We start from the raw sequence: 14,587 nt of genomic DNA on the forward strand, positions 1-14,587 counted from the left end.
CCATGTTGGCCAGGCTGGTCTCGAACTCCTGACCTCAGGTGATCCTCCCACCTCGGCCTCCCAAAGTGTTGGGATTACAGGTGTGAGCCACCATGCCTGGCTTATATCTTACATTTCTTAACAGCCTCGAAAACTCCATGTGGAAGAAGGATACTTGTGATACACTCTTGGTACCCAAACTACAAGAAACTTTCTGTAGTTACCTCTCTGGCGCAAGGTCTAAAACAGAGGTTTTGTTCATTTGCTTAAACTTTATAATGTTTCTATAAAGTGTTCTGTGTTAAGCTTGTCACTTTTGGAATGAACAACCATTGATAGGCATGCATCAAACTAAAACAACATTTGCAAAAGCACTTCTCTCTAGAATGATACTGCTTTAGAATTTCTTTAAATTGCAACCACCCTACTTCATTTAAGGGTTTGTTTGTTGGTCATAAACTCCTTTCCAGAGGGCCAGGACATAGAGTTACAATAGCTGATATTCTGCCTGGCACAAAGGCGAAACATCAAGGGTGAATAAGATTTAACTGACAGGATTTTATTTTGTACCCAACTTTATGATCTAGCTGGTGTATGAAGTGAGGTATACGTGTTTCTATAACTGAAGAGCTTTGGGTACGTGGTTCCCTAAGACATGTTGTTATTTTTTAGTTCATGTAATATTAATAGTACTTGGGATATATGGTCTTAAGCATTAATATGTTGAGGCATCCTAGGGCTCATACCACCACTATCTGGTCACCCTCTGCTTATTTACCTCTGCCTTCTGGAAGGAAGTGGGAATGTTATGTAGTGTGGTTTTGATTCCAGGCCTTTTCTCTCTGGGTTCCTCCTCCACATGCATGAGTGCTATAGGCCTTGACTTCCACCTATGGTTTTGGGAGGGGGTGGATGGATTCCACAGAAGGGAGGTTTTGGTTTGTAATTCACTATTAATGTGATCACTCACCTGTTCAGGTTTATAGGTCATTATTTCTAAATCAGGTCTGACTTTAAATTTGTAAGAGACCAGTGGAGGTGAGTAGGAAGCAAAAAGCAAAGTAAAATTTCCCAATCTGCTACTATATTGATTGTGAAACACTTGAAAGAGAGATGAGAAAGACTGAAAGATCAATTGAATCAAAGATTCTTTGCATAGTAAAATTTACTCTTGGTGTGAAATTTGGAAATGACCTTATATTTGGGGATTTGTTTTTGCATACCTGAAATTTAGGCCTTTACATGTCTTAGTCCATGATTGTGACCTGGAGTTCCTCTTATAGTTCATTAGCACTATGCTTCTTGTTTTTCCACTATATTCCTCATGCTTTTTCCTCATTGTCAGGCTCCGCTCACATATTTCCCTTCTATCTTGATTGATTGTCTCTTTGCCTTTTATTTGGTGTGCTTCTACTCTCCCCTCCTAGACAGGGTTAGGTGCACCCCTTCTATTACTCCCATAGTGCTCTGGGGACAATTTTGTCACCACAGTTAAAATGACCTGGGCTGGGTGTAGTGGCGCATGCCTGCAATCCCAGCACTTTGGGATGCCAAGGCGGCAGTCACTTGAGCCCAGGGGTTTGAAAGACCAGCCCGGACAACATGGCAAAACCTCATCTATACAAAAAAAAATTACCTAGAGGCCAGACACTGTGACTCATGCTTGTAGTCCCAGAACTTTGGGAGGCCAAGGCGGTTGGATTGCTTGAAGTCAGGAGTTCGAGACCAGTCTGGCCAACATGGCGAAACCCTGTCTATAAAACAAAACAAAAAATTAGCTGAGTACAGTGGTGAGTGCCTATAGTCCCAGCTACTGGGGAGGCTGAGGTGGTAGGATCACCTGAGCCCGGAATGTTGAGGCTATAGTGAACCGAGATTGTGCCTGGATGACAGAGTGAAACCCAGTCTCAAAAAAATAGAAAAAAAAGATAATGACCTGTTTTTATATCTGACTTCATCACTAGTCTCGGTTCCTTCAAAACAAGGGCTCTGGTGTACTCATCTTTGTAACCATTTGCGTAATGTGATGCCTGGACCTTAATAGACTTTCTTAAATGTTTGTTTGGATATGGAGGGGAGGCTGGACACAGGACTGGGAGTTAAGACTGAGTTCGATTATAACTTTTTGTTGTGTGATCTTGGGCAACTGATTTATTAAACTCCTTGAGATTCAGTTTCCTTGTATGTAAGATGAGGGGATCTAGCCCACCTGGGGATCTTGTTAAAATGCAGATTATGGCTCAGTAGGTCTCTGGTGGGTTCTGATATTTTGCATTTTTAACAAACTCCCAGGAGAAGCCAGTGTAGCCAGTCCGTGAACTACAAAGGACTAGATAACATCTGGTGGCTCTTCCAGTTTTTATCTTCTGTGATTATAGTCATTGTTTTAAATTCTGAACAAAATGACAAAATATGTGTTGTAATTACTAAATATCTCTCCAGCTTATCAGAGTGCTGAAAAGACAATTCTGTGCCTTATGAAGTTTCCAGTGTATGACAATATCCCTAGAATTGAAAGTAATTTTATTGCTCTTAAAATTTTAACTTTAACAAGTTAAAAATATAAATGTCTGAGAAAGCATTTGGGTTAACACTAGCTTGTCATCTAAATTGTCAGTATGCTTGCTTATTGGAGAACATTTGCTGTAAATAAAATTACTCTTGAAGGCTTTATGCTAATGATCTGAGGTAGATAGACAGGTGATCTTATGAGTATAAATACAGAGACAGGCAAGCTGTTGGTGAATTCATCATCGGAGGAGGAAGAGTTCCCAGTCATTGTCTTCACTTCTCCAGAAGGTGAGAATCAAATTGCTGTAGGAAGTGTTGATAGATATGCTATAGGTAAACCCAGACTTTGTATTGACTAGGATTGCCAGAAATAGGTTTTGTTTGAAAATGTTGCTACTGTTTCTTTTGGGTTTTGCTTCCTCAAGAAGTCATGATATTTGATTAGGGAGTATTGCCACCTTGGAAATTTTTAGCTTTTCTTGATCCTTTGTACAAAAGTAGTTGGACTGATTTTTATGTGTGACTTGTAGAATAAATCCATGTCTTTACTCTCAACCATATCAGGAATATTAATCCAACACAACTTCAGCATCCAAGTAAGTTATATCCGTGCCTGTGATGAACTCTGATAATTTTGTAAATAGTTCTTACTGGGCTGGAACTGTTTTGTCTACCTACATCCTACTCTGTGTTTTACAATTTAAATATTTTTTTGTCTGAAAAAATTAAAATCCAGATAAGGGAAATTGAAACCCTGAAAAAAAGTACAGAGTGTAGCTTATAGTTAAGGTGGTTATCTTTATTATATAGAGTTTTTAACCTCCCACATAGTAAGATAATTTATACTTCCAAAGTGAGCTATGTTTCATCTCCCTTCTACACAGTTGTGGTTTAGACAGAAGTTTTAGACCATCATCATCATTATTACACTTTAATCATTTGTAATTCTTGGTTACCTAAGTCAAACTCACTGGGTCAAGCACCACAGAGGAAATTGAGTATAACTATCACTAGAAGACCAACCCCTTTTCTCCCTGGAGTAGATTCTTGCCTGAGGTAAGTTCAGGCATTCTCTTTGGTACACACGGAGGTTCTTATTAACACTGCCGTTTTAACACTGCCCTTCTTGCTGGGGGTCTTAATGGAGGCTGCCTTGTGGCTTATTTAGTGTTATGTTGCTGCTAAGTTGGGGCTTATTTTTAAAAATCATTTAATTTATATTGAACTCAGTGTTGTTGAAACAAACTGCGTACGCACTGAAGGCATTTGCTGCAGTCTAAACAGATTGTCCTTTGCCAAATGTCTTAACCAGAACTGGTTTTTTTTTTTTTTTTGAGACGGAGTCTCGCTCTGTCGCTGGAATTCCAGGCTGGAATGCAGTGGCATGATCTCGGCTTACTGCAACCTCTGCCTCCGGGGTTCAAGCGATTCTCCTGCCTCAGTCTCCCAAGTAGCTGGGATTACAGGCATCCGCCACCATGTCCAGCTAATTTCTTGTATTTTTAGTAAAGACGGGGTTTCACCATATTGACCAGGCTGGTCTCGAACTTCTGACCTTAGGTGATCTGCCCACCTCGGCCTCCCAAAGTGCTAGGATTACAGGTGTGAGTCACTGTGCCTGGCCCAGGACTGTTATCTGAGGTTCCTTGTACCCCTCTTTGGAGTCTGAAATAGACCATTTCCTGTCACCCTGGGAATTATTACTGTTTTACCGCAAACACCATTTTTTAGACTTTGCACTCAGATATTTTCATCGTTCTTTGACATTGAATTTAAGTGGTTTATGGCCAATGAGATAGAAAATAATTATTTTTTATTTTTTTCTTTTAAACGGAGTCTCACTCTGTCGCCAGGCTGGAGTGCAGTGCCTTGACCTCAGCTCACTGCAGCCTCGCCTCCTGGGGTGAAGCGATTCTCTTGCCTCAGCCTCCCAAGTAGCTAGGACTACAGGTGCATGCCACCATGCCCAGCTGCTTTTTGTATTTTTAGTAGAGACAGAGTTTCACCATGTTGGCCAGGATAATCTTGATCTCCTGACCTTGTGATCTGCCCGTCTTGGCCTCCCAAAGTGTTGGAATTAAAGGCGTGAGCCACCGCGCCTGGCCAAAAATAATTGTTAATAATGGCTTTTCAGTTTCAAGTTGCTTTTGAATTTTCCAACAGTGACCTTATAGCCCCAATATGTTAGTATTATATTTTATACTTTGTTTTTCAAGAAATGATTTTTACTATAAATAGGGCAAGACCATTAGCACTATCTGTTGTAAAGTACTATGTGATTTTTAAAACCAGTATTATACATTTAGTATGATATGTTGATCTTTAAAATTCCGTATCTTCTCTCTAAGGAAGATCTATCAGCACTGTAAGAGAGGGCGAGATAGAAAAAAAAAAATAGATCTAGGGGATCTAGGGGACAGTGTTAATAGCAATAAACCCCTTTGGTTTATCAATTGTTATGCAGATTAGAAGAATAGTTATAGGTGATTTCAGAGAGGAAAGTATAATGATGAAAGCAAACTAGATTTTTTTCCTTTCTCAATCGCTAGAGATTTTAACAAAAAAAAATTTATCTAATATAATTGTATGCCTATTTCTTCCCCCTCTTATTTACCTTTGAATCTAGCTATCAGTCTTTAAGGAACAGTCAGATCTGTTTAGTTTGTCTTGCAGGTAAGAAGCAAATGTGCTCAGAGAGGGTTATTTTTCCTCTGTAGTTTCAGATATGTTTTTGGCTTTACTCAATTATATACTGGCAGTATATTAACCTGCCAGTAGTAGCAGGTTCAATTTTTTTTTTTTTTTTTTTTTTTTGTCTATTAAGCAATCTCCAGTATAGACAAAAGTTACATCTACCCTGCTCTCAAAAAACATGCATACCCCACACTCTGGAAAGTCCCTTCCAGAGGGACTTTACCAGCCAACATCCCTACAGAATTCTGTGTACTGATAGTCCTTTACCAGCCAACATCCCTACAGGATTCTGTGTACTGATAGTCCTTTCCCATCACTGTAATCTAGCCTTTCTAGAGAAGAAAGAAGACTGTCAGAGGAAGCCCTTTGTAAGAGAATTTTTCTGACATCTCTGTTAAGATTGCCGGACTTTTCCTGCTCTGGCATTCAGCTCTTCAGCAGATTACAAAAATTACTTGGGGTCCTTCCAACTTTTTGTTTGTTTGTTTTATGTCCTTGTTATTGCTGCCGTCATAGGACAACACAGGTCTCTTATTTTATATTAGAACTTTACAGGATTGTTCCTCATTGGGGGTTGTTCCCTATGGGGGTTGTTCCCTATGTTCTGAGCATGTGTATATCAGACCTGCAAGTTCCAGATCTACCCTATCTTTCAATATCATCGGTTTGAGCAGTGTTTGGACTGACCCAGTAATAATTCTTACACAATATCTCACCTCACTTATTCCAGCAGATACCTCTGAAATAGTGTGAAATAAAACTCTATTCTAGGCCGGGCGTAGTGGCTCACGCTTGTAATCCTAGCATATTTGGAGGCTGAAGTGGACAGATGGCTTGAGCTCAGGAGTTCAAGACCAGCATGGGTAACAAGTTGAAACCGCATCTCTACAAAAAATACGAAAAATTAACTGGGCGTGGTGGTGAGCGCCTGTAGTCCCAGCTGCTTGGGGGAACTGAGGCAGGAGAATGAGGTCTGCTAGAGCCCAGAAGGTTGAGGCCTGCAGTGAGCCAAAATCACGCTACTGCATACAAGCCTGGGTGACAAAGTGAGACCCTGTCTCAAAAAAAAAAAAAAAAAAAAAAACAGCAGAAAACTCTATTCTAGTTCTGCATACAGACCAACACATGGTCTAAGCTACCCTGTCTCAAACCCCTATCCATATTCTGTTTCAGATACAAATAGGGTTCCATGAAAACAATTTTGTTAGCATTTCTCTGAAAGAATGAGGGGTAAGAGGGAGGAAAGGAATGACTGCACCCTGTAGAGTGGCTATAAAAGTTTTCCTCCAGCATTTAAAAAAATCTGATGATGTATTTTATGGGTTTAGTTGACATTATTGTTTGTCCTTAAAAATAAAGTCACAAATCAACAATTAATAATCTCTTTCTTTTCAGTTTCCAAAAAAAGACTTATAGCAAAATGAATAATCCAGCCATCAAGAGAATAGGAAATCACATTACCAAGTCTCCTGAAGACAAGCGAGAATATCGAGGGCTAGAGCTGGCCAATGGCATCAAAGTACTTCTTATCAGTGATCCCACCACGGATAAGTCATCAGCAGCACTTGATGTGCATATAGGTACAATTGAAAATTGTGAATTAAGCTTCATTTTGTTTCATTGACATAATGTTGACATTTATTAGAACTTTCCATACGTGTTTAAATACTCAGTAGTTACAGTTCTGTGTACCTTATTTTATACCAGAACCCTTGTAAAGCTGTTGGTAAACTGCAGTTGTCTCAGTCAAATAATCTTACATTTTCTAAGGACGTTTTGTTAGGTTCCCACCTAAGGTGACCTAGCAGCAAAAATTCATTGCCATTCTTTACAGTAAGAGTTATAATTTTTTTTTTTAACCTTGGTACATTTAATAATATATTCCTTTTTCTTTTTCTGTTTTTTTTTGTGTTTTTTTGTTTTTTTTTGTTTTTTTGAGGCAGAGTTTACTCTGTCGCCAGGCGGGAGTGCAGTGGCACAGTCTTGGCTCACTGCAACCTCTGCCTCCTGGATTCAAGCAATTCTCCTGCCTCAGCCCCCTGAGTAGCTGGGATTGCAGGCGCGTGCCACCATGCCCAGCTAATTTTTGTATTTTTATTAGTGACGGGGTTTCACCATGTTGGCCAGGATGGTCTTGATCTCTTGACCTTGTGATCTGCCTGCCTCGGCCTCCCAAAGTGCTGGGATTACAGGCGTGAGCCACCGTGCCTGACCTAATGTCATATTTCATAGGTTCTTGTGTGCGCATTTCTTTTTTTTCTTTTCTTTTCTTTTCTTTTTTTTTTTTTTTTGAGTAGAAGTTTCGCTTTTGTTGCCCAGGGTGGAGTGCAATAGTGCGATCTCTGCTCACCGCAACCTCCACCTCCCTAGTTCAAGCAATTCTCCTACCTCAGCCTCCCGAGTAGCTGGGATTACAGGTATGCACCACCACGCCTGCCTAATTTTGTATTTTTAGTAGAGACAGAGTTTCTCCATGTTGGTCAGGCGGGTCTTGAACTCTCGACCTCAGATGATCTGCCCGCCTTGGCCTCCCAAAGTGCAGAGATTATAGGTGTGAGCCACCGTGCCCAGCCTCGTGTGCACATTTCTTTTTTTTTTTTTTTTTTGAGGTGGAGTTTCGCTGTTGTCACCCATGCTGGAGTGCAATGGCGTGATCTCAGCTGACTGCAACCTCCACCTCCCAGGTTCAAGCGATTCTCCTCCCTCACCCTCCTAACTGGGAATACAGGTGCCCGCCGCCACACCCAGCTAATTTGTGTATTTTTAGTAGAGATGGAGTTTCACCACATTGGCCAGGCTGGTCTCGAACTCCTGACCTCAGGTGATCCACCCACTTCAGCCTCCAAAAGTGTTAGGATTACAGGTGTGAGCCACCATGCCCTGCCATGTGCACATTTCTTACACATTTAATGTTGCTTTAATCAGGTTGCTTTTTTTCTTTCTTTCTTTTTTCTCTGAGACAGAGTATCACTCTCTTGCCCAGGCTGGAGTGCAGTGGCGCAATCTCCGCCCACTGCAGCCCCCACCTCCAGGTTCAAGCAGTTTACCTACCTCAGCCTCCCTAGTAGCTGGGATTACAGGTGCCCGCCACCATGCCCAGCTAATTTTGTATTTTTATTAGAGACAAGGTTTTGCCGTGTAGGCCAGGCTGATCTCAAACTCCTGACCTCAGGTGATCTGCCCACCTCGTCCTCCCGAAGTGCTGGAATTAGGGATGTGGGCCACTGTGCCCGGGCAGGTTGCTTTTTATGTATGTGTACAGTTAGTGGGACAGTATTTCTTTTTGTCCTCTTTGAAAAGCTTTTAACTCAGTGCCATTTTAGAACTGAGGAAATAAGGTAATATTGAACAAATAACTATTGCCTACCGTAATGCTTTGGACTACCAGAGTGATTTGCAAATGTCATCTAATTTGTACTCACACAGCCCTCTTAGATGGGTATATATTGAAGCGATTGAGCCAAGATAGGTATTGTGCTTACCATTTCACAACAGCTAGTAGAGCCGGTAACCCCCAAATGCATGCTGTTAGCACTGTGCTGTATAGTCTCCCGCAATGAAATCATGACAAGAAAATTCTAGCTCTTAAAACTGTGAGTCCAGCTCTTTCTTCCTGTCCAGTATGTGGTAAAACTAATGTTCGGAGACACTAAGTAACCTGCCCAAAGTTACCAACTAATTAGTGTCAAGAGCAGGCACTAGAGACCAGTCTTCTGACTACTGATTTGCTTTCTAAATAATAGCACTTTAGGTAACTTGTACTTAACTTTCTCTGATTATATGGTTGGAGTTGTCATACTAACAAGAACTACAAGTCATCTGTACTTACTAGCTTTCAGCATAAGACAATGATTTATTATATACATGTTTTCTCTTTCAGGTTCATTGTCGGATCCTCCAAATATTGCTGGCTTAAGTCATTTTTGTGAACATATGCTTTTTTTGGGAACAAAGAAATACCCTAAAGAAAATGAATACAGCCAGTTTCTCAGTGAGCATGCAGGAAGTTCAAATGCCTTTACTAGTGGAGAACATACCAATTACTATTTTGATGTTTCTCATGAACACCTAGAAGGTGCCCTAGACAGGTAATGCAGAATACCCTATGAATTATCCAACTTTGTGTACTTGTCACATTAATAATAATAACAATTATTATTTCTACAGAGATGGCTTTATAGCTTCATAGTTTAACAAAAAGTATTTTAACCTGTGTTTTTCCCTGTGTTTTCTGAAAAAGAAAAAATGAATGATGTCATGTATTTACTGAGTGGTAAAGGAATAATAATGGCATGACTTTAAATGAGTCTTCAGGCCTGCAAAGTATTTTATTGAGGTATAGAATTTTTAGCAGCCCTTTCCATTCTAACTGGTGTTACATATAAAGCATGTGATGAGGACTAACCTGATAGTGTCATTGATCTCTTTTCAGACATACTTCTGTTCCAGAATGCTAAACCTTAAATATTCGCTCCTCATTCATTTCCTTGCTTCTCAAGGATGCTTAGTAGATACAGAACATTTTGATCTGCTGTTTTAACCATGGGGATATTTTGAAAGTGTTTTTTGGAGCAAACTCCATTAGGCCAATTTAATTTCTTGGTCAATATATATATTTTTTTTCTTTAGACGGAGTTTCGCTCTTGTTGCCCAGGCTGGAATGCCGTGGCGCAGTCTTGGCTCACTGCAACCTTCGCTTCCCGGGTTCAAGCAATTCTGCCTCAGCCTCCTGAGTAATCGGGATTACAGGCATGTGCCACCATGCCCAGCTAATTTGGTATTTTTAGTAGAGATGGGCTTTCCCCATGTTTGTCAGGCTGGTCTCAAACTCCTGACCTCAGGTGATCCGCCCACCTCAGCCTCCCAGAATGCTGGGATTACAGGTGTGAGCCACTGCACCCAGCCTTGGTCAATATATTTTTTTTTTGGATCAATTTTTTATACAGCTAACAATTTCTAATTTTTTTGTTACATCAGCGATTTGATTCATTATTTGAAGTGTAACTTATCCTTGGTGAATATTTATAGTTTTCTGTGATGCCAAGGTGTAATTCAGCAACTTTTTGGATCTATAATGAAATTTGACACTTTTAGTCACTGTCAGCTTTATTTTCTTACTTTTAATAATAATTGTTATATTTTTGAAAAAACATTATCAAAGCGAGGGCGTGGGTTTATGATATGTACTGGGTCAAAGTAGTCTGTTTCCTACTTATTCTAATATTTTATGTTTCAGTCTTTAGGCAGCAGCTTTGAGGTATAATCATCTCTGATATGTATTCCCAGAGGACTTCCATTAATGAGTGCCCTGGGATCATACACTGAATTTCATTTCCTGCTTTACAAATGCTGCAGCAGATGTTCATATAGTAGATCTCTGTATGATGGAGGATGTCTGTTACTTGTCTCAAACTAAAAATCCACTTGTGTAAGAGGATCATTTTAAAAACCTGATTATACTGTGTCATAACATGATCCTTTATCTGGGCCTATCCAGCTTTGGTATGTAGCTGTTAGACATTTTTCCCAGCCTCAAGGTATTGAGTTGGGTAAAAGATGTTATGTGGCCAGAAATTCTCTGTTTTCATACATCTTTGATTATAGACTCCAGATAGATAGAGTTTCCCCTTGTGGTATATGTAAAGTACTTAGCACAGTATCGTATTTACTTATGCACTTAAAGTGAATAGCAAGTAATGATAATGGCTTCTGTGACAGCTGGACTGTGAGGTGTAGTAACTGAGATGTTTATAGACCTAAGAGTTCCTTAGACCCACTGAATAAAATAGTCCTGTTCAGAGCCTCCGCTCTTAACTTCATCTAAATCAAGTCTTATTCTATAAAATGGGATGTAAAGTTTCTTAAGAATTACTACAGGAATCCTGAGTTAAATTTAACCTGATATAGAAGAGTTAATTTATTAGCTTAGGTATCTTAAACTTTGGTACTATTATTAAGGAATAGCCTCAAGAAAGGCCTATTGGTTACTTATGTTAAAGTTACATACTGTGTTATTTACTGAATCACTGCTTATTAAAAATTTATGGACTGTTTCTCTTATAATTTCATCAAAGCCCATAATCATGGCTTAGGCAAATTATGTCATACCTCAGGTTTTTCACTGCATTATGTTTTTTCCTACTAATTCAAGTTTGCTTTTCTACATAAGAAGAAAGAAATATTCAAATTGAGCCTGTTAAAAGTAGGTCACTTGTTTGTCCTAAGGTGCCTGAGTCTTAGTGACATTGCACCTAAAACTGTAAATTTAAGATTGGCCTCAAAACTATGACCTGCCTTTTTCTTTCTTTCTCTTTTTTTTTTGGAGAATTAGCCACATATAACAGTTTTTATAGACATGCCAAATTAAAAATCTTAAATAGACTGCTGTTGTCTCCATAATCTGCCTTTTTTGGTGTTAATTTTTTAAATTTTCACTATTTATCATCTCTGGGGTAGATCAACTCCTCTGCATTTACCTCTGTTCAATATTAGATTTTTCTTCTGTTCCATAGCACTTATTTTGTATCCTTTTTTCTTAGTGGCAATGGTTGTTTTGTTTCTGATTCTGCAAAATTTGCATTTCCTATCTAATAAGTTTGAAAAATCTTTTTAAAAGACCATTCTTTTAAAATGACATCTTTCAAGTTTTAATTATGTTTCATACCCTTAGGTTTGCACAGTTCTTTCTGTGCCCCTTGTTCGATGAAAGTTGCAAAGACAGAGAGGTGAATGCAGTTGATTCAGAACATGAGAAGAATGTGATGAACGATGCCTGGAGACTCTTTCAATTGGAAAAAGCTACAGGGAATCCTAAACACCCCTTTAGTAAATTTGGGACAGGTTTGTCAACAGCTGCTTTCCTTGACCTCATTTAAACCCAAGGCCACTGCATAGTATATTTTATGTTTATATAAAATATATTTATGTATATATTTATGTATATAACCCATGGCATATACAGTTCATGGCATATTTTACATTTCAGGATAGATTTCAAAATTCCACATTTCTACTTATATCCTGTTCAAATAGGGTTCTAAATGTTTAAGGAGCAGAGCAGTTAGAGTTGTGAATAGATATTAACCAGCATTCCATATGGAGAAGATAATAGATTCTTTTATTCCGAAGCCTACCTTCCAAAGTACTTTTTTTTTGTAAAGGCTCATTATAGTATTGTTGAATCCACTTGTCCTCATTTCCTCCACTTCTGCTAATCCAGATGCATAGCATCTGCTCTGGGGTTAACTCTGTGGAAGACAGGACACTGTAGAAGACACAGAAGATCCCTACTCTGAAAGTGCTACAATCTCCTAGAGGGAGATAAGAAGTGGGGATAACAGGAAGTAGAATAAGATAAATGTGGAGACTATTGACTTTATAATTGTACCTTTTTCTTCAATTTTTCATTAAAAAGTACTTGTTTAAATATTTAAACAGTAGAAAAGCATTTAAAGTAAAAATAAAAGCAGAAACACCAAGTCTGTCTATTCTTTATCTATTCCTGCCAGTCCTACTCACCAGAGGTAATCATTGTTAACAGATTGCTTTACTGTTAAAATACTGTTTTGGGTATTATAAAAGTTTATAAGAATAATGATAATATATTATTTAGTGTACTTAAAAATTTATGCTTAAAAATTAACTTCTCTGACAACATGCTTATTTTATAAATTAGTTTTGGGAACTTTTTAAAACCATAAAGACAACTTTAAGTTTGGATAGCATTCCGATATGTTGAACAGCAGTCAGAGAAATTAGCATAGCTTTACAGATTTAGGAGTTTTCAAAAATTACACTTTGAAGCAGTGATATTATATTCTTTAGAACCGTAGTACTCGGCACTCAATATTAACATAATTGCCAAGATGAATAGTGTGGTTCTTAGAATGTCTACATAATGCTGAATTTTTTGAGAAGTGATTTTTGTGGAGAACATCAGCATACATGGTATGTAAAGAAGGGAATGTGAGTTTTAAAAAACAAATATCAGGTCAGGCATGGTGACTCATGCCTGTAACTGCAATACTTTGGAAGACCAAGGTGGGAGGATTGCTTGAGTTCAGGAGTTTGAGACCAGCCTGGGCAACATAGTGAGACACTGTCTCTACAAGAAAATAAAATAATTAGCCAGGCATGGTGGTGTGTGCCTGTAGTCCCTGCTACCTGGGAGGCTGAGGATGGCTTGAGCCAGTGAGGTCAACTGCAGTGAGCCGCAATTGAGCCACTGCACTCCAGCCTGGGTGATAGTAAGACCCTGTCTCAAAAAAAAAAAAAAAAAAAACAACCAACTTTTTTTTTGTTTTTTCAAAAACATTACATTCAAATGATTATTTATTTATTTGAGATGGAGTCTGGCTTTTGTCACCAAGGCTGGAGTGCAGTGGCCTGATCTCAGCTCACTGCAACCTCTGCCTCCCAAGTTCCAGCAATTCTCCTGCCTCAGCCTTCTGAGTAGCTGGGATTACAGGCGCCCGCCACCACACCCAGCTAATTTGTGTACTTTTAGTGGAGATGGGGTTTCGCCACGTTGGTCAGGCTGGTCTTGAAATCCTGACCTCAGGTGATCCGCCCACCTCAGCCTCTCAAAGTGCTGGAATTACAGGCGTGATCCACCGCGCCCAGTGATTATTTGTTTTTTAAAGTAGTCTCTTTGGTATGTTAGATACTTACACAAACAATGCTACTATTGTGCAGAATATGTTGGAGCTCCTCTTTGGGAGTTGCCTTTTTTAAAATAACCTCACTGGTGACAAATTATAATCAGCATAATCAGAAAGCAGTTACACATTTTCCAGAAATAAATCCAGTGAATAAGGTGAGTAATGTTACTTCTGGTCACAAACAAGGAACATTTTTTTTTTCCTGTAGAGATGGGATCTCGCTATGTTGACCAGGCTAGTCTTGAACTCCTGGCCTCAAGTATTCTTCCTGCCTTAGCCTCCCAAAGTGCTGAGATTATAGGCATGAGTCACCATGCCTGGCCACAAGAACAATCTTAAAATATTCTATAGAAGGGTTTCAGGAATGATGGGCAAAGAGATACATTGCATGTCATATCCATATGGGTGAAGTTTCAGGGCATATTTCTTTTTATAGCCTGACAAAGCTAGGCAGTTAGCAAAGTACATGGTAATATAAACAGCTGAGAAACAAGTGAGCCAGACTCAGTACACAGTACAGAAAATGTGATATAATAGAAATGTCAAGTTACCTTCTGATTTTAGAATTATAAACTTACATTGAATTTAGAAGTTCTATGTATTTTTTTTTTTTTTTTTGAGACGGAGTCTTGTTCTGTCACCCAGGCTGGAGTGCAGTGGTGCAATCTTGGCTCACTGCAAGCTCTGCCTCCCGGGTTCTCGCCATTCTCCTGTCTCAGCCTCCCAAGTAGCTGGGACTACAG

General features: G+C 39.2%; 1 protein-coding gene across 3 annotated transcripts in view; it reads left to right on the forward strand.

Moving 5' to 3' along the window:
• IDE (insulin-degrading enzyme) overlaps window positions 1-14,587 on the forward strand; it is a 143,185-nt gene that overhangs the window by 41,422 nt on the left and 87,176 nt on the right. For all 3 annotated transcript variants that reach the window (XM_011988478.1, XM_011988481.1, XM_011988482.1), the window contains exons 2-4: window positions 6,580-6,764; window positions 9,065-9,272; window positions 11,855-12,024. In XM_011988478.1, coding sequence (XP_011843868.1) covers window positions 6,580-6,764; window positions 9,065-9,272; window positions 11,855-12,024 — 563 coding nt within the window. The remainder of the gene's footprint in view (window positions 1-6,579; window positions 6,765-9,064; window positions 9,273-11,854; window positions 12,025-14,587) is intronic.

The sequence above is a fragment of the Mandrillus leucophaeus genome, unplaced genomic scaffold (assembly GCF_000951045.1).
Source record: "Mandrillus leucophaeus isolate KB7577 unplaced genomic scaffold, Mleu.le_1.0 Scaffold331, whole genome shotgun sequence".
Lineage (NCBI taxonomy): Eukaryota > Metazoa > Chordata > Mammalia > Primates > Cercopithecidae > Mandrillus > Mandrillus leucophaeus.